At 31.8% G+C, this 14,772-nt stretch overlaps 3 protein-coding genes across 3 annotated transcripts in view; 2 read left to right on the top strand and 1 right to left on the bottom strand.

The window, feature by feature from the left end:
* LOC145327453 (activating signal cointegrator 1-like) overlaps positions 1–14,772 on the top strand; it is a 130,755-nt gene that overhangs the window by 54,544 nt on the left and 61,439 nt on the right. The window lies entirely within an intron of this gene.
* On the top strand, positions 562–7,123 carry LOC145327452 (6-phosphogluconolactonase-like). Its single transcript, XM_080171001.1, has 14 exons — positions 562–625; positions 1,949–1,986; positions 2,383–2,482; positions 2,792–2,837; positions 2,989–3,066; positions 3,413–3,496; positions 4,277–4,366; positions 4,465–4,512; positions 4,657–4,721; positions 4,997–5,076; positions 5,354–5,476; positions 5,876–5,998; positions 6,354–6,508; positions 7,016–7,123. The coding sequence occupies exons 1-14, from the start codon at positions 567–569 to the stop codon at positions 7,121–7,123; spliced, it is 1,197 nt and encodes a 398-aa protein (XP_080027127.1). The 5' UTR covers positions 562–566.
* LOC145328586 (uncharacterized) lies at positions 7,926–13,758 on the bottom strand. The gene is made up of 10 exons (XM_080172330.1): positions 13,639–13,758; positions 13,118–13,214; positions 12,596–12,629; positions 12,037–12,132; positions 11,275–11,368; positions 10,880–10,958; positions 10,183–10,248; positions 9,599–9,647; positions 8,575–8,680; positions 7,926–8,040 (listed from the first exon to the last, which is right to left on the bottom strand). Exons 1-10 carry the CDS (start codon positions 13,751–13,753, stop codon positions 7,937–7,939), a joined length of 840 nt encoding a protein of 279 aa, XP_080028456.1. The 5' UTR covers positions 13,754–13,758; the 3' UTR covers positions 7,926–7,936.

Genomic DNA, 14,772 nt, shown 5'->3' on the forward strand with positions numbered 1-14,772 from the left:
CCCCCCCATATCTTTGAAATAATTCTAAAATTAGTAAAGGTATTTTTCCCCCTATACTTAACCCCTGCAGGGGCCCTAATCCTGCAGGTCCTGTTCCTGCGATGCCCTGACCATAAGGGGTTACCCTAACATAACCGGATCTAAAGTAAATAACATAAAAACAAAAAAATTTAATGGTTGGGGGAGGGGGGGTTCGTTGCTCTACTACAAATTTTGAGGGAAACCTCATAAAACTTTCACAGATTTAAATGAGCAAGTTTAGGCTTTAGAGATTTAGTTTAGTATCGGACGGATAAGTGAAAACTTGATTTCAAATTCAACAACTTAACAAGAATGACAACATTAATGAAAGCGAATCTCATCAAATCACACAGAAAACAAAACAAACTTTCGTATGTTTTTTGTTTATTCGCCGAAAAATTGCTTCATATTGAACTTCTTAAAAGATTTATTTAACTATACATATTTTTTATCTAAGTTTATAAAAAGTTATAGATAGGGTAATAAGTTTTTAATAATCTACTGATTTGAATAGAACCATAAAAAAATTTTATTAGATAAAAAAAATGTTGGCCTTTGAAGCCTTTCTAGGCCTATTAGTTTTTGATTTTCTTTACACGCCAATAAGGAAAGTTTAAAGTAATCAAATTTAAAAGCTTCTGGTAAATTTTTCATATTATTTTCGACACAGCAATATCTTTATAACTGCGGTCACTATCAAGCCAAAAAAAATTTAATTTGGGTTTTCATTCCTTAGGTTTGGTTAGGTCATATTAGGTACAGGATGGCATTTGAGGATTAAGATACTGCAGGTATAGCCACCGTATGGACGTTAGGATTCTCCGCAGGGCATAATCACTTAGAAAAAAATACTCCTCTCCCTTATTTTGAATTTATTTAAAAAGGGGGTATTCCTTGCTCGCTTTGAAAAGAAAAGAAAAAGAACGATTGTGTAAGCACAACAATAATTCTAGTTACAACAAAGCTTAAAGAACAAATAGTTGACCATGTTAATATTATGTGTGCTTTAATATTTTATAAAAGGTTCATCGACCTATGTAAAAAAATCTACATATGATGTGAAAGGGAAATCTTTTTCTTATTGATAAGAAACCAGTTGATAATTTCACTGCCGCATTTTTGTTAAATAAAAAGTACATTCATTTTGCTGAAATTTCAAATTTATTATTAAATGAAAATTGTTATACCCTATGTAATACTAGCGGCTACGCCCCTAGAGGCCTCCAGTGGCACTTTAAATGTTTATTTTGTTCAAGTCTCTACGATACCTCTTTATTTTGCGTTCAAGTCTCTCAAATATTAAATTTTTTTCGATTTTTTTATGATTTCTCTTGGAAGAGTGGTAGTACCCTCCCCCCAAATAGTTATAAACCTTCCCGGGACTTATGAAAAGCTACCCTGTGAAGGAGAACCCACTCGGTTCAGCGGTTAGCGAGATCTTTCGGTACAGACACACATACAGACAAACACACATCCTGTTACTTTATTATAAGGATATATATTATACGAGATCTTAAGGGACAGAGAGACGGACAGACGGACAGACAGACATCGTTCTACTTTGTATTATAGATAAGCTAGGTTGAGTTGTAAGTTTAATTTTAAGACATTTTGGCTGCAGCTTGTTATAAAGAAAGTGTGGCTCGGCTGCAGCTGGATGCATATGCACGCGGATTTTTAATGTCTGGGGGGGAAAAATAGATCGTTGGTGCAGCTGTAAATTTCTAAAATTGGTGCAAAGTATATTATAATATGCCAGGCTATCAAAATTATTCGCGTGTGTAGTTTTTTTTTGCTAATAATAGTCTAGTTTGGCTGCGGTTTGTTGGGAAACGGCGACTTAATATAAAAAAAAAACTGAGACATGATTCGGCGGTTAATGTAAATTTGGCGGCCGATTTAAAAGATTAAATATTACTTTTACTTAAAGTGGCTGGCATCAACTTCCAATCAGCGTTTATCCAGGTATTCATATTCTATTCATGCCAACCCTGTACATGCAAAAATGAACAATTGGTTGTATTAAAGGAAGCCTGTTGAAAATACAACGCTCTAACCGCTTAAAGACTTCCTTTAATTTACACTCCTCTTTACCTCCCTAGATTTACCGGCTACTAGGGGCAGAATTTTTGGGGGATTTTTTAATTTAAAAATAATTGTAGACTCAAATATATGATAAATAAGCAGTGGCGTGTATTGGGTTTTGCCAGGGAGGGGGGGGGGTCATACATTCTCAATTTAAATTTTCAGTTGTTTACACGTTCCATCCGCGCGCTCGTGGATATAAGGGAAAAGCAAAAAAGGAAAACTTAATGCATGCTTTTCTTTACTTCTAGAACCTAAATCTTTTACTTATTTAAGGAGTGTTGACCCCGAGCTACAAAACACTAGTGTCTGGTTATAATTCGGAAATTGCGCTGTTTCGTGTTCAAAAAGGACCCACATCAAACTTTCTTGTAAAAGGGAAGGATTATTTTTCCCTAGAGGAAAGAATAGAATTTAAAAGTTTTTTGAAGGTTTTAGATTAAATTATAAAATTATATATAAAAGTCATATGAATAAGCTAAATTAAAATGATTCAATTGATGTGTTTTCATAAATGTTAAAAGCTCATATCATACAATGTACATTGTACACCTAACCTATATTTTTAAAGTATATTTATTCGGTAGATATACCTTATTTTATGTGACTCATTCTACTATTTAAGTTAAAAATTGAAACAACTTAAATTCCAATTTATTTATCTATTAAAAAAATCTTTGATGACAGAGAAATCCTGGGCAGTGGATCCTGACCTTTCTTGGATAACCCAGGTAGGGAATAAAACTATTTTCAAATGATTTTGTAATGTTTTTTTGCTTTTAATGCCATATACATTGTTAGAAATTGTAAAAAACATTGTGTATAAAAAGTTATGTATGTTCAAATATTTATTCTGTTTTGTCAAGTTAATGTATATTTAAGGTTAATGGATCTTTTTATGCCATCCATGAAGTTTTTGAATTCCAAGGAAAACCAGGAGGTGGTCTCAGCAGATGGCAGGTAAATAACTTTCAGTATAGCTATGAAACCAATTAATATCCGGTGGATTAGAACTGGTTCTAAGCCATGAAAAATTAGGTATAGCATCATATTACAATTTTCCATGAATATCAAAATAAAGTCGTAAAAGTAATATTTATCATGGTTCTTCTTATTCTTATAATTTTTATATCCGCAGAAAGCTGACTATGATACGGTGCAATAGATAACTATTATCTGATTATATAAACTGTTTCCATTTTTATAAGAGGTTAAATAAAAAAGAAAAACTGCAAAATTTACTTTCATGGACATTAATTTTATTCAAACTTCTCTTTTGGTGCTTCCTATAATTTTAAAATTTTAGATTGATAATGTTAGTGGAAATTTGGTTAAGCAAGAAGAGCTAAATTTAGAGAGTACTGGTCCTGCTCATGTACTTGTTGATCAGGTACATCCATCTATCTAACATCTATAATATAAAGTAGAACGATGTCTGTCTGTTTGTTTGTCTGTCTGTTTGTAGCAAAGGATCTCGCTAACCGCTGAACTGATTGGGTTCTCCTTTACAGGGTAGCTTCTCATAACTCCCGGGAGAGTTTATAACTATTTTCTTGGGGGGTGGGACACCCCCAACCCCCCCCCCCAAAAAAAAAACATTTTTCTTTTCTTTTTAAAACTAAAATTAAAATAGTTGGGTCGACTTCCGCCCACCCCACCCTCCCAAAGAAATTTTTTTTTTAATTTTTCTTTTAAATCTAAAATACGAAAAATTGGTTTGATCAAACCTCTTGGGGCAAAGCCCCTAAAGGCTAGGGGCGAAGCCGCTAGTACAATATAAAATACTAGCAAATACTAGCTCAAGGCCTCTAGAGCACCTGTGGGAAATAAGTGGGGGATGGGGAGGTGGTGGGGGAGGTTCTACCTTCCACTTTAAATTTTAGTTTCAGAATGAACAAAATTACCAAACTTTTTAAAAGGTTTTTCCATGGGTGATTTCACTTTGGAGAGTTAACTTTCCCTAACCTAAAATATTTATAAACCTTTCCTGGAACTATTAAAGGTTAGCAAGGTCCTAAGCAACAGATAGACACACAGATAGTAATTCTAATACTTTTATAAAAGGATAAACCTATACATCTACCTGTCTCATGATAAGTCCACATATGTTATGTTTGAATCTACCAACTTTATCTATTATATGTTTAACTATTCTTTTCTTACCTTTCAGGAAAATGGTGTAGCTGTAACTGGGAATTATGGTGGTGGCTCAATATCAGTTGTATCCCTCAACAATCAAAAACTTGTAGAAGTTGTTCAGGTTTCAAAGAAAACTTACACAAACATGTTTTTCTTATTATGCTGTTCAGTTTCTTTACAATATCTTTTACATTTTAAAAAAGATATATATTTTTTTAGGTTTTGAATTATGGAGAAGGCTGCAGGGATAAGTCTCATCCTCATCAAGTAATACTTATTAGTATTTGTTCAAATAAGCTTTTTGTAAAGAAAATATTTAATATTTTCAACAAAAATATATGAACCTCAAATTTAAAATATTTAGTCCAGAGTAATCTATTGGAGACCTTTATAATGTTTTAATTTTCCTAGGTAATAAAATTCGGAGATCTCTACTATGCTGTAGATTTGGGATGTGATGCTATCTATTCTTTTAGGTAAACAAACTATATCTTTATTACCTTCAACCATTTAGTAATTGTCTGCTCCCTCTATCCAACCTATTTATATTTAATCTGTATGGTTTCTATATGATGTTTTTTGTGTTGTTATCTTTCTTCGAAAAATTAAAATTGACCCTTTTTTTAGCTACCTTATCCACCAGGGTCTGAAAGTGATATAATTTAATTATGGCAAATAATGAGACTTAAAAAACAATTAATTATAGCCTTTTCTATTTAGCACACATAAATCTATAAAAAAAAATATTTAGGTTAAATTCTGGAAAGTTAGAGCAAGTCAGTACAGTCCAGGTAGAGGAAGGATGTGGTCCAAGACACATGGTTTTTACCGGTAAAGGCTAGATTATGATTGAGAACAACAACAGTTATTGATAAATACTTTTTTGTATATCAGGCCACAGACAACCTAAATATAGAATATAAAATAAAACTATGTTAAGCTATATCAAATAAATGACTCCCGTCCTAAATTCTTATTTTTAATCTTAATTAAGATGCATATAAAATATCAAAGTGACTAACATTATTTTAATATTTACATTTTACACAAGGTGTCAACAAAATTGACCAAATAGTACCTCATTAGCCAATAAACAAAAAATATTTAGGCCAGTCTGGTTCTAACATGGCAGCAGTAGTGTGTGAGCTTGCCAATAATGTCCTCACTTTTGATGTGGGGTCTAATGGAAGTTTGACATTTAAGCAGAAAGCTGAATTTGCCACTAATGCAGGTAATGCCTATTATTAGTTTTAAATTAATGAATATAAGAAATCATGTAAAAATCCTTTTATGACCTTACAACAATCCAAACTTTTCATTTGTTCTGTTATTTATGTTATAAAACATCCAACTCTCATCCTACTAATCTGGATAACCCCCAGAAGATTGGATACACCAACATGTCTTTTTAATGAATGTTCCCAATTGAGTCAATGATTAAGAGGTCATACATACCAAAGACATTCAAATATTTACTTGTTCTTTGTCTAAAAGTCTGAACTATGCAAGGAAATGAGTTGGACCTGTTTTAGGACAATGCTTTACTCCTACCTTGATTTTTTTGGTCACGCAATGTGAGATAGCAGATAATTGTAACTACAAAGTCGCATGTCTCATTTTGTTTTTTTAGGCGAGGATCCAATCTATGGAGCTGAAATCCTGGCGCATAATGGATATTTTTATGCTAGCAGCAGAGGAGTGGGTGTTATAGTTGTGTACAAGATTGGCTATGGAAATCAGATTAATAAAATTCAGGAAGAATAGCTGGGTATAAAATACCTTTTCAAATTGTTTCAAAAGGAAAATATGACAAGATGGACAAAGATTTACAGTTTACGCACAATGTAACTAAAATTAACTTAGTTTTTGAAGATTTTGAAATTATAATTTCTTGATAGAGTTTTACTTATTTGCATAAGAAATGACGTCAAACTGGCCTACCATTGGTCAATTGAAATGTATACTGTTCTGTCATTGATAATTTAGTTAGTGTAATGGCCTATCATAGGACATTTGTATTGTATGACATAATTTTGTATAGGCACTATAAAGAGCTTCAACCTAGCTTTCAACTTATAACACACAGCTATTTGATATAATTATTTAATAGGAATTTAAATTGCATGGAATTTGGCCAAGAAGTTTTGCAATCAAAGATAACATAATTCTAGCTTTAGATCAAAAGGAACAGACAGTATTATTTTTATTTGAAATTTTTTTTTTACAGTATGGCTACTCTGCTATTCTGTTCATATTCACCACTGTTTTGCAAACAAGCTCTGAATTTTGCATAAGAGTTCTCTGCATTTGCATTCATACATTCTTTTTTGAACATCACAAAAAAAGAAATGCTTTCTTGTAATTTCACATGATTTAGTTAAAAAATATTTAAATAACCTTGCTATATTGTTGAACATATACAGGGTGAGTCAGAAAAAACTGAGTTTTCCGATTTTCTGATACAACCAGTAGGAATATGGAAAAAACAATTATAGGTTCTTGTTCTCTATAAAATAATACATTAAACTTAGAAAAGGTGTTTTTGAATATCTCTGAAAACAACGGCGCTTTTTAGAGCATAAAGATTTTAAAAAGTGTGTGTGATGACTTTTTTGGCCATTATTTTGTACTTTTTAGGTAGATTTATTTATAATAAAAAATGTCTACCATTCTAAAAAGATAAACAAACATATTTTTTGATTATTAAAATTTTTATTCAACAGATTGTAAATTTTTAACATCTTAAAAATACAAATGCTGCTGTGTGAAGGGAGACAGTGTACAGATTATAACCATCAACCCTTACACTGGAGAGCTTGTAGCTGGTGGCAGCCTAGACACTCCTACAGGGCCTGCTTATGTCATGTTTTATGATTAAAAACAAGAACTGTTATTGTTATATAAATAAATTCAAATTGTTATTTCTCTATCAAATCAAATCAATATTTATTTTTATTAGAATAGTTTATTGGTTTTAATTTACAAAGTATATATTGTTTAATTCTGATTAAGTTATCTGCTAAATCCAGCACTGACCGACCTAACCATAATCCTGAATTGAAATAGATACTACCCCGTCCCGTTTTAGATAAATTTTGTTAAAATTTTGACCCCCAGGCATAATATGGTTAATTTATGCAAAATAATGACCCATGCAAAATATTTTTTCTGTAATGCAAAAATTGCAATGTACAAGCAAAGCAAAGTTTTTAAAATTTGCAAAAAGACCTGTTTTTAAAGCTCTTGTACTATCTCAATTTTAAACATTTTTACAAAATTTCAATTCTAGTGTGTCGATATAAACCTGAAATTTACCAAAAAAATGGGGGCCATCCCAATTCTTACACATGAAGGACAAAGGTATAGCAAGTAATTTTCCAAAGTAAAAATTGCCAAATTTCATACATAAATAATAGGGTTGAACCAGATTGGACAGATACCAAGCTAAATTGACGGCAATATTTTGCCTATTATAGTCTCATCGTATATTCTACATCTATTGCTCTTTGACTTTCAAGATAATTAACTTTGGCTAGCTACAAGTTTCACTTTATTAAAGTACATGATAATGTGTAAGGTGTAAGATGCATGTAATAATAAATCCATTTATTTACTAAAATTACAGACAAACGAATAAAAGTAAAATATATGATAGCTTTACTATTTCAAATAAGAAAAAGAATCCTACAAATTATTTATTAGTATTAGCTTCCCAATTATAATCTTTATGAAGAATAATAGGATCATCTGTAGCTTCTAGCACAGTCTTCAATTCAGGCATATCTGATCCAAGAGCTAAAAAAATAATATTAGTTATTTATAGCATCGTATTATAAACAGCTTTCCTCAGATATAAAAATGTACAATTATAGGATTAAAACTCCATATAATACGATGCTATACATAATTTTCAGTGTGGCTGAGGCCGGTTCTAATCTACAGGATATTAGTCGGTTTCGAAGCGATACTAAAAATGTTATCATAGGTCAAAGGATTTTTTTTCAGTATAATTTTGAAACCGTTTAATATCCGCTTGATTAGAACCGGTTCTTATCCATATTGAATATTCGTGTATCGTATTTTATGGAACGGACAACTTTCAATGAATAAAAAAATCATAAATTAAAATCAGGGAATAAAGGACCAAGCCATTTAATCTTATAATTTATCATTTTTATCCGTGGAAAGAGTTACAGCACTGTCATTTAGCATGACAGTTGCTTTAATGAGGTACAACGAGGAACTGTGATGAAACGGCGGCGAAACCGCCACTCCCGTCAAAAACCATTGTTTCCCATTTTGGCTCTTTCTCGCCGGATTAATTCTTACCTTTTTGAATCCATGTTATGATTTGCAGGCTATTTTCCCCAAAATCTTGGCCATACCAAAGAAAAAGTTTTGATACCTCCACTTTGTTTTCTTCCAACACCTTTACCTAATTCAATATAAGATAAATAATAAAGGAAATACAAAGGAATAGTTAATATCGCATCGTATTATAGATAGCTGTCCGTAAATATTAAAATGAAAAATTCTAGTATTAAAATCAGTTTTGCTAGCTCCGAAATAATGTGCATGCAAAAATGTGCATTGATCTAAATTAATCTTTAAATCAAAACTTAAAGAATCTTTGGCTTATTTGGGGACTAGAGGATGTGATTCAGTCAAACAACTCTAAGTGGAAATTTACTTACTACCCCTTATTACCCTCTTCCCTTCAGCTACGTGAAAAACACGTCTACGCCAACAAAATATTTAATTTTCTGCAATTACAAATGGAATTAATTGGCTGAATCACAGCCCCTGGGCTTATTAAACAAAAAAACTGTACTATAATTTTGTTAATGAACCATGCAATTTGTTCATTGCTAGTTAATTAAAAACAAGGATGACATCAACAATTCAATTTAAAAGCGAAGCTCTGAAACGAACATTAACACTTGTAGATTGTCAGAACTGAATTAGCAGAATATTAATTTATCAGTACAAATAATATTGTAAGTAAATTTGTTTTAAAACTACATAAATAGATGATACTGTTTAAGGACATACTTACATTTTTGGGAATTGTTTATAGAGATGCTTCGCTTATAACATTTTACCTTGTTGTAATAGGAATCAGTTTTCAAAAAATCAGAAGAATTGGATAATTTTAACATACAAAAATTAATTGTCAAATTTCTAAATTTTACCTAACTACTACAGGAATCATCATGCAAAGTTTAGAATCGATAGGACAATTCTAACCTTTTTAAATTAACGAAAGAGCTAACTGTGACTTACGAACGGACGGATCAACCCTAATTATAGAACAGCTTCGCTTTTAAAAACAGATATTTAAAATCTAGTTTACCTCTTGGCTTAGAAAAGACTTTGCGGCTGCATCCAGTTGAGAATCTACTCTAAAAGTTGGAATATATTCAAGATAAAAGCTGAGAGAGAGGGGACAATTGGCTGTTTATTACACTAGTCCCCAATGTCTTTTAATAACAGTTTCGATTCGTTGGCTTAAAACTTTGGGGACTTTTATTGAATTTTGTTTGGTTGGTTCATTAGTTAAGTGTCCAAACGTTTCAATCACCACTTGTAATCTACAGAAGCGGTATTTTTTTGTATCATCATCGGGGATGTACATCAAATTATCGGCCATTGTCTTATTCCTTTAGATCCCTGGATTGGAACAGTGTGTATGCTTTAAAAACAAAAAACCTGGAAGAAAGATCAAGCAAATAAGATAAAGTAAAGGGGGGGGGGGGTGGAATTATATAGCTGTACTCCGATTGACCATTGACTTCATATTATAGATAGTTAATTCCAATATGGTTTTCAAACCGATTAATATCTGTTGGATTAGAACCGGTTCTCAGTCATACTAAAATCTTGAAAGACCGGGCCTTCGGCAGCTCGGGGCTAACAAACTGGTTTTTGAATGTTTACCTTTCTGGAGTGTAAACTCTGATGGGTGGACACGAAGATGCTCCACAGTTCAATGCAAAATGGATTCTAATATTTAAAACAAATTAATTCTCTTAGAATTTGATACATTATCCTATTATATAAAGTATAGTTTTTTGTTCATCAGTTAAGATCTCGCTAACCACTGAACTGATCCTAGTTAAAGAAAGCTTCATCTATAGGATATTATTCATTTGAAATTTATGTTTTGGGAAGGTTTCAGGCTATTTCACTGCCTCACCACGCCCCCCCCCCCCCCAGATGCTAAAGGCGCAACCGTTGTCTAGAAAAACCTAAAAATGCAATGGCATACCCATCTTGATATAGGGCCACTTTTCTCCAAGTTAGTAATGCCTGTCTAACCAGGGAGGGAGGGGACATTGGGCTATTATTACACTTTACACTTCATTGTCCCCAAAATCTTATAATAACGTTTTCTTATTCGTTGGTTTAACAACCTTGGTGACTTTTACTATTTTGATTGTTTGGTTTATTTATTTGAGTTTCCAAACATTACAACCACTAGGTAATTGTAATCTAAAGAAGGGGTAATTTCGTGTATCAAAATTGTCAATGTAAATAAAATTGTCGGCCATTGTCTCATAAATTTAGATTCCTGCTGTCTAACAAATGTTTGTGGTGAAAAAATTGGTGTATAATTATATGATCAAATATATACCTTGGATCTAATGTTGTAAGAATGAAATGTCTTCGCTGATCATCTTCTAGGAATTGTGGATCTTTACTGGATGGATGTCCTTAAGAATAACTCTATAAGTTATATGTATGATCAGACAATTACCTGGATCCCCCTGTTAGGCACCTTTTTCGTCTTCTACCAAATTGCTTTCTGCTCTTTTGTAGTGACTTAATTAAATGTTTTAATATTCCCGACGCTACTGGATGATTTTCAAAGACCCAATAGAAAGTCGGTACAGGGACCTAGGGGTGGGGACATACAGTCATTTAACCACTTCCTCTCTTTTGTTTTACTCTAATTCCTTAAATACAATCTTTAAAAAAATATAAAATATTTCTTGTAAATTTGTATGTTCAAAAAATCTACAATTCTACCTTTATTATTTCTGAGTACCCCATGTTCCATATCATCTAAACTATAGTTAGATCCACCTATGTTGTAGCAATGGATCTTCCAAAATCCAGGAACCTTAATAGTTATTTCTCGAATCGTATTATAAACGGCTTTCTGCGGATATACAGTGTACAATTATGAGATTAAAACCAGTTTTTTTAGCCCCGAGGCCTTCGGCACCTCGGGGCTAAAAAAAACTGGTTTTAATGTTATAATTGTACATTTTTATGTTCGTAAAAAGCTGGATATAATTCGATGCTAGACATAGTTTATTCGTATGGATGAGAACCGGTTCCTATCCACCGGATTCGAATGAATACGAGAAAATTAATTGTAATCTTAATGCGCCCCTATTCTCTATTTGGAGATGCTTTCCCTCAAGTGCATAGCGAGTACCAGTACCCAATATAAGCTGAGCTGTAACCTGATCTGGTCAAGCACTGTAACCTGTACAGTAACCTGTAACCTGATCTAAAGTGATAAAATAACCCCCCTTCCTTATCTTTAATTTATTTCAAAAGATGGGGGGGGGGGTGTTCTGTGCTCGACAAGGTACTTTGAAGGAAATTGTCCAAATGTCTGAAGGTATCTCGAGATACTGGTAGGAAAAAAACTTTAACCCTAATCCATAGAAACTAAGACTTCCAAAAATAATAGGGTAAATAGACAAGACATAAACATATTATTGCGAGGGACAAATAATTGTCTTTATAGAGTAACTGTGCTACAAAACAGAGTCTTACGTCTTTTGGAGAATTTGGAATTTTGCCTTCAGCAGACTGGTGGATCATAGCATGAAGGGTCAGGCTGTTGTACACGTTCAAAAACAAACATTTCAACTAAAAAAATAAGGATGATGAGTATTAAAAATTATATATAGTAAAAAGTCAAAAAATGATATATTTTCATAAGAAAGAAAGGCAGTTTTATATTCTACTACTAATGACATATTTTAGTGCTGTTACACTTTTTCGACAAAGTTTTTGGGTTTTAGATTTTTTTTTCCAAAGAAGCATACATCTCGGTGCTTTCAGTCAAAGTCCCTAACCAGCCCTGAAAGCTATCTCCCTTATATTTTAAATAACTTGAAAAAATACTTATTTTTATTTTAAACTAGCCTAACCCTTGCGGGGGCGCTCACAATCGGGGCCTATACCTGCGGTATCCTTATCCTGCAGAGCTACATAGTATCCGATATAACCTAACATTACATGAACTGAAGAAATTTTAAAATACTAGCTTTCTTTTTTAAAATTTAAATAAAAATGATGGTAGTTGAAGCCGCCAATACATCACTCTTACCTGATTGTGATTCAAATCCGCCAAATCAATATACCTTAAACAGAAAATTTCAATTAAAAAAAGAATAATTTGAATTATAAAACTAGTTACAAACTATGATATATGTAGAATTAAAGGTTCTATTGTATTTAGAAAAAAATCTCTGAAATGGTATGGTTTTGGACTATTTTCCTATTGGGGAGGTTGTAATAAGTACATAGTGATAAATTCATTGCAGTGTAAAAGCCTGCTTCTTCATAATTATTTATTTAAAATTTATTTCGGTGAACATGGCGCCCTCTTCAGTCTAAATGACATACATCATATTAATTTTACTTAAGTACATATTAAAAGATTGGTAAAAAAACAACATTTTTAAAACTATAAAGGCAGAAATTAGTGCTTAGAAAAGAAAAAAATATATAGTATGATAATGATCAACATTGTACAGTTTAGCTGGATGTTAACTGTAAACTGAGATTTTAGTTAGTATAAATATAAGGTAATTGGTTAATGTTTAATTTTAGACTTTGATATATTTACCTCAGTAAACTTGTTAGCAAGCAATATCCTTTGAATTCCGCACTCCTTCCAAGGTTTTTATAATCTACTTTAGATCCATCCTCTGACATATACCTTCCTGAAACAATAGATGGATCAAGAAGAAAATTATTGGTGAAAAGTTTGGACATTGGTAAATTTTGAACCAACCCAACAGGATTTAATTCAATGTGCGAAATCTTGACTAACAAATTTCCGATCAAGGATGGAATTTCGGACAAAGTTGTTTAAAAATCAGATTTCAGTGTTGAGAAAAATCAAGTGTTAAGAAAAATCACGAAACCTTTTAAATATTTTTTAGGTATAATCTAAAATATTCATATTTTCTTGCATAGCTGACAGAATGATGGACCAAGTAAATCATAAACCATTTGCACATTGGTATAGGGAATGTTCACAAAAAAATCAGCCGTCCATCTTGAATAGCAGCCGTGAAAATCTATTTCTCCTGTATTGAATTATAGAGAAGATTCGCGCTATATATTAATAAATAGTATCTTTACCTTTCAAAGTTGTGATACTAACTCTCATTTGTTTTGTAACTTGTTCACTGTCCACTTTATCAGGAATAGTATCACTTTCATCATCATTCAGAATTATTAACCTCTCCTCGCTCATTGCGTCTAAAATAAAATCGTTTCCAGTATTGCTTCGAAACCGATTATTGTCCGCTGGATTAGAACCGGTTCTCAGCCATACTTAAAAAGCATGTATATCTGCGTATTATAGAAAAGTTTCAACGAATATTAAAATAAAAATCATAAAACTAATACCAGTTTTTTTATCCTGGTCTTTCGGCCCCTCAGGTTTTACAAAACTGGTATTTATCTTATAATTTTTCGTTTTATATCCACGGAAAGCTGTCTATATTACGATGCGATAAATAACTATTACGTCACAATTGTGCAGTGGCAAAGCAATTGAAACCTAACAATCAACAGCACCAGGTATCTAAAGGGATAAGAAATAGCTGATAAATTGATCAGGGATCGTCTCCATTGATTATAGACAAAATTTCTCTTTTTGTAAATTCCAACTATTGGTTAAAACGTTTGGACAATCAACATTTTTGACCTAGCAATTGAAATTCAAAAGGTTTTTGAAGAGTACACTACATATGCTACAAGTGTAGTTCAAATGTCATGAAGATGGCTAGTATATGAAATATTAAGAACCAAAGCTTCTCTGGAAAGAAAACTATTATACCTAAAAATATCTTTAACAAATATATTAAGTGTCTTATAGAAAAATATTACAAAATACTCTTGTTAACGTAAATAGGTAATCAACTTTAAATATTATAACTTATGTTATCTTCATAGATAATTAACTTTTAATACTAAATTTTAAAATGCAAAATATTAAATAAAATATATTTGTATAAATAAACGTTTATATACAACTGAAAATGTTTCATAACTAATAATGTTTATATAGTTTTCAATAAGATAAGGTTCACCAATTTTAATTCTAAAAATTTGACAGTTTGCATTGTTTATCATTAAAGCAGAACAAAAAAAGAAAACATTTTAGGGGGTGTTAAGAATATGACAAAAAATCACAAAATATAATATTTTTATTGTTCGGGTTTGTTTCTTAATTTGTAACAATTTTTTTTTGAAATGTATACAAATCTA

This window comes from Acartia tonsa, chromosome 9 (assembly GCF_053477335.1).
Source record: "Acartia tonsa isolate MP-2025a chromosome 9, ASM5347733v1, whole genome shotgun sequence".
Classification (NCBI taxonomy): Eukaryota; Metazoa; Arthropoda; class Copepoda; order Calanoida; family Acartiidae; genus Acartia; species Acartia tonsa.

Excerpts from the sequence above, each read along its gene's own strand:
- LOC145327452 (XM_080171001.1), top strand. The coding sequence starts at position 567 with ATGTTGGCCTTTGAAGCCTTTCTAGGCCTATTAGTTTTTGATTTTCTT. Across the intron at positions 1,987-2,382 it reads TCCAATCAGCGTTTATCCAG|GAGTGTTGACCCCGAGCTAC; the intron begins GTATTCATATTC and ends TACTTATTTAAG. Across the intron at positions 4,513-4,656 it reads ATAAGTCTCATCCTCATCAA|GTAATAAAATTCGGAGATCT; the intron begins GTAATACTTATT and ends TAATTTTCCTAG.
- LOC145328586 (XM_080172330.1), bottom strand. The coding sequence starts at position 13,753 with ATGAGCGAGGAGAGGTTAATAATTCTGAATGATGATGAAAGTGATACT. Across the intron at positions 10,249-10,879 it reads CTTACAACATTAGATCCAAG|AATCCATTTTGCATTGAACT; the intron begins GTATATATTTGA and ends TTTAAATATTAG. Across the intron at positions 8,041-8,574 it reads CATAACATGGATTCAAAAAG|CTCTTGGATCAGATATGCCT; the intron begins GTAAGAATTAAT and ends TTATTTTTTTAG.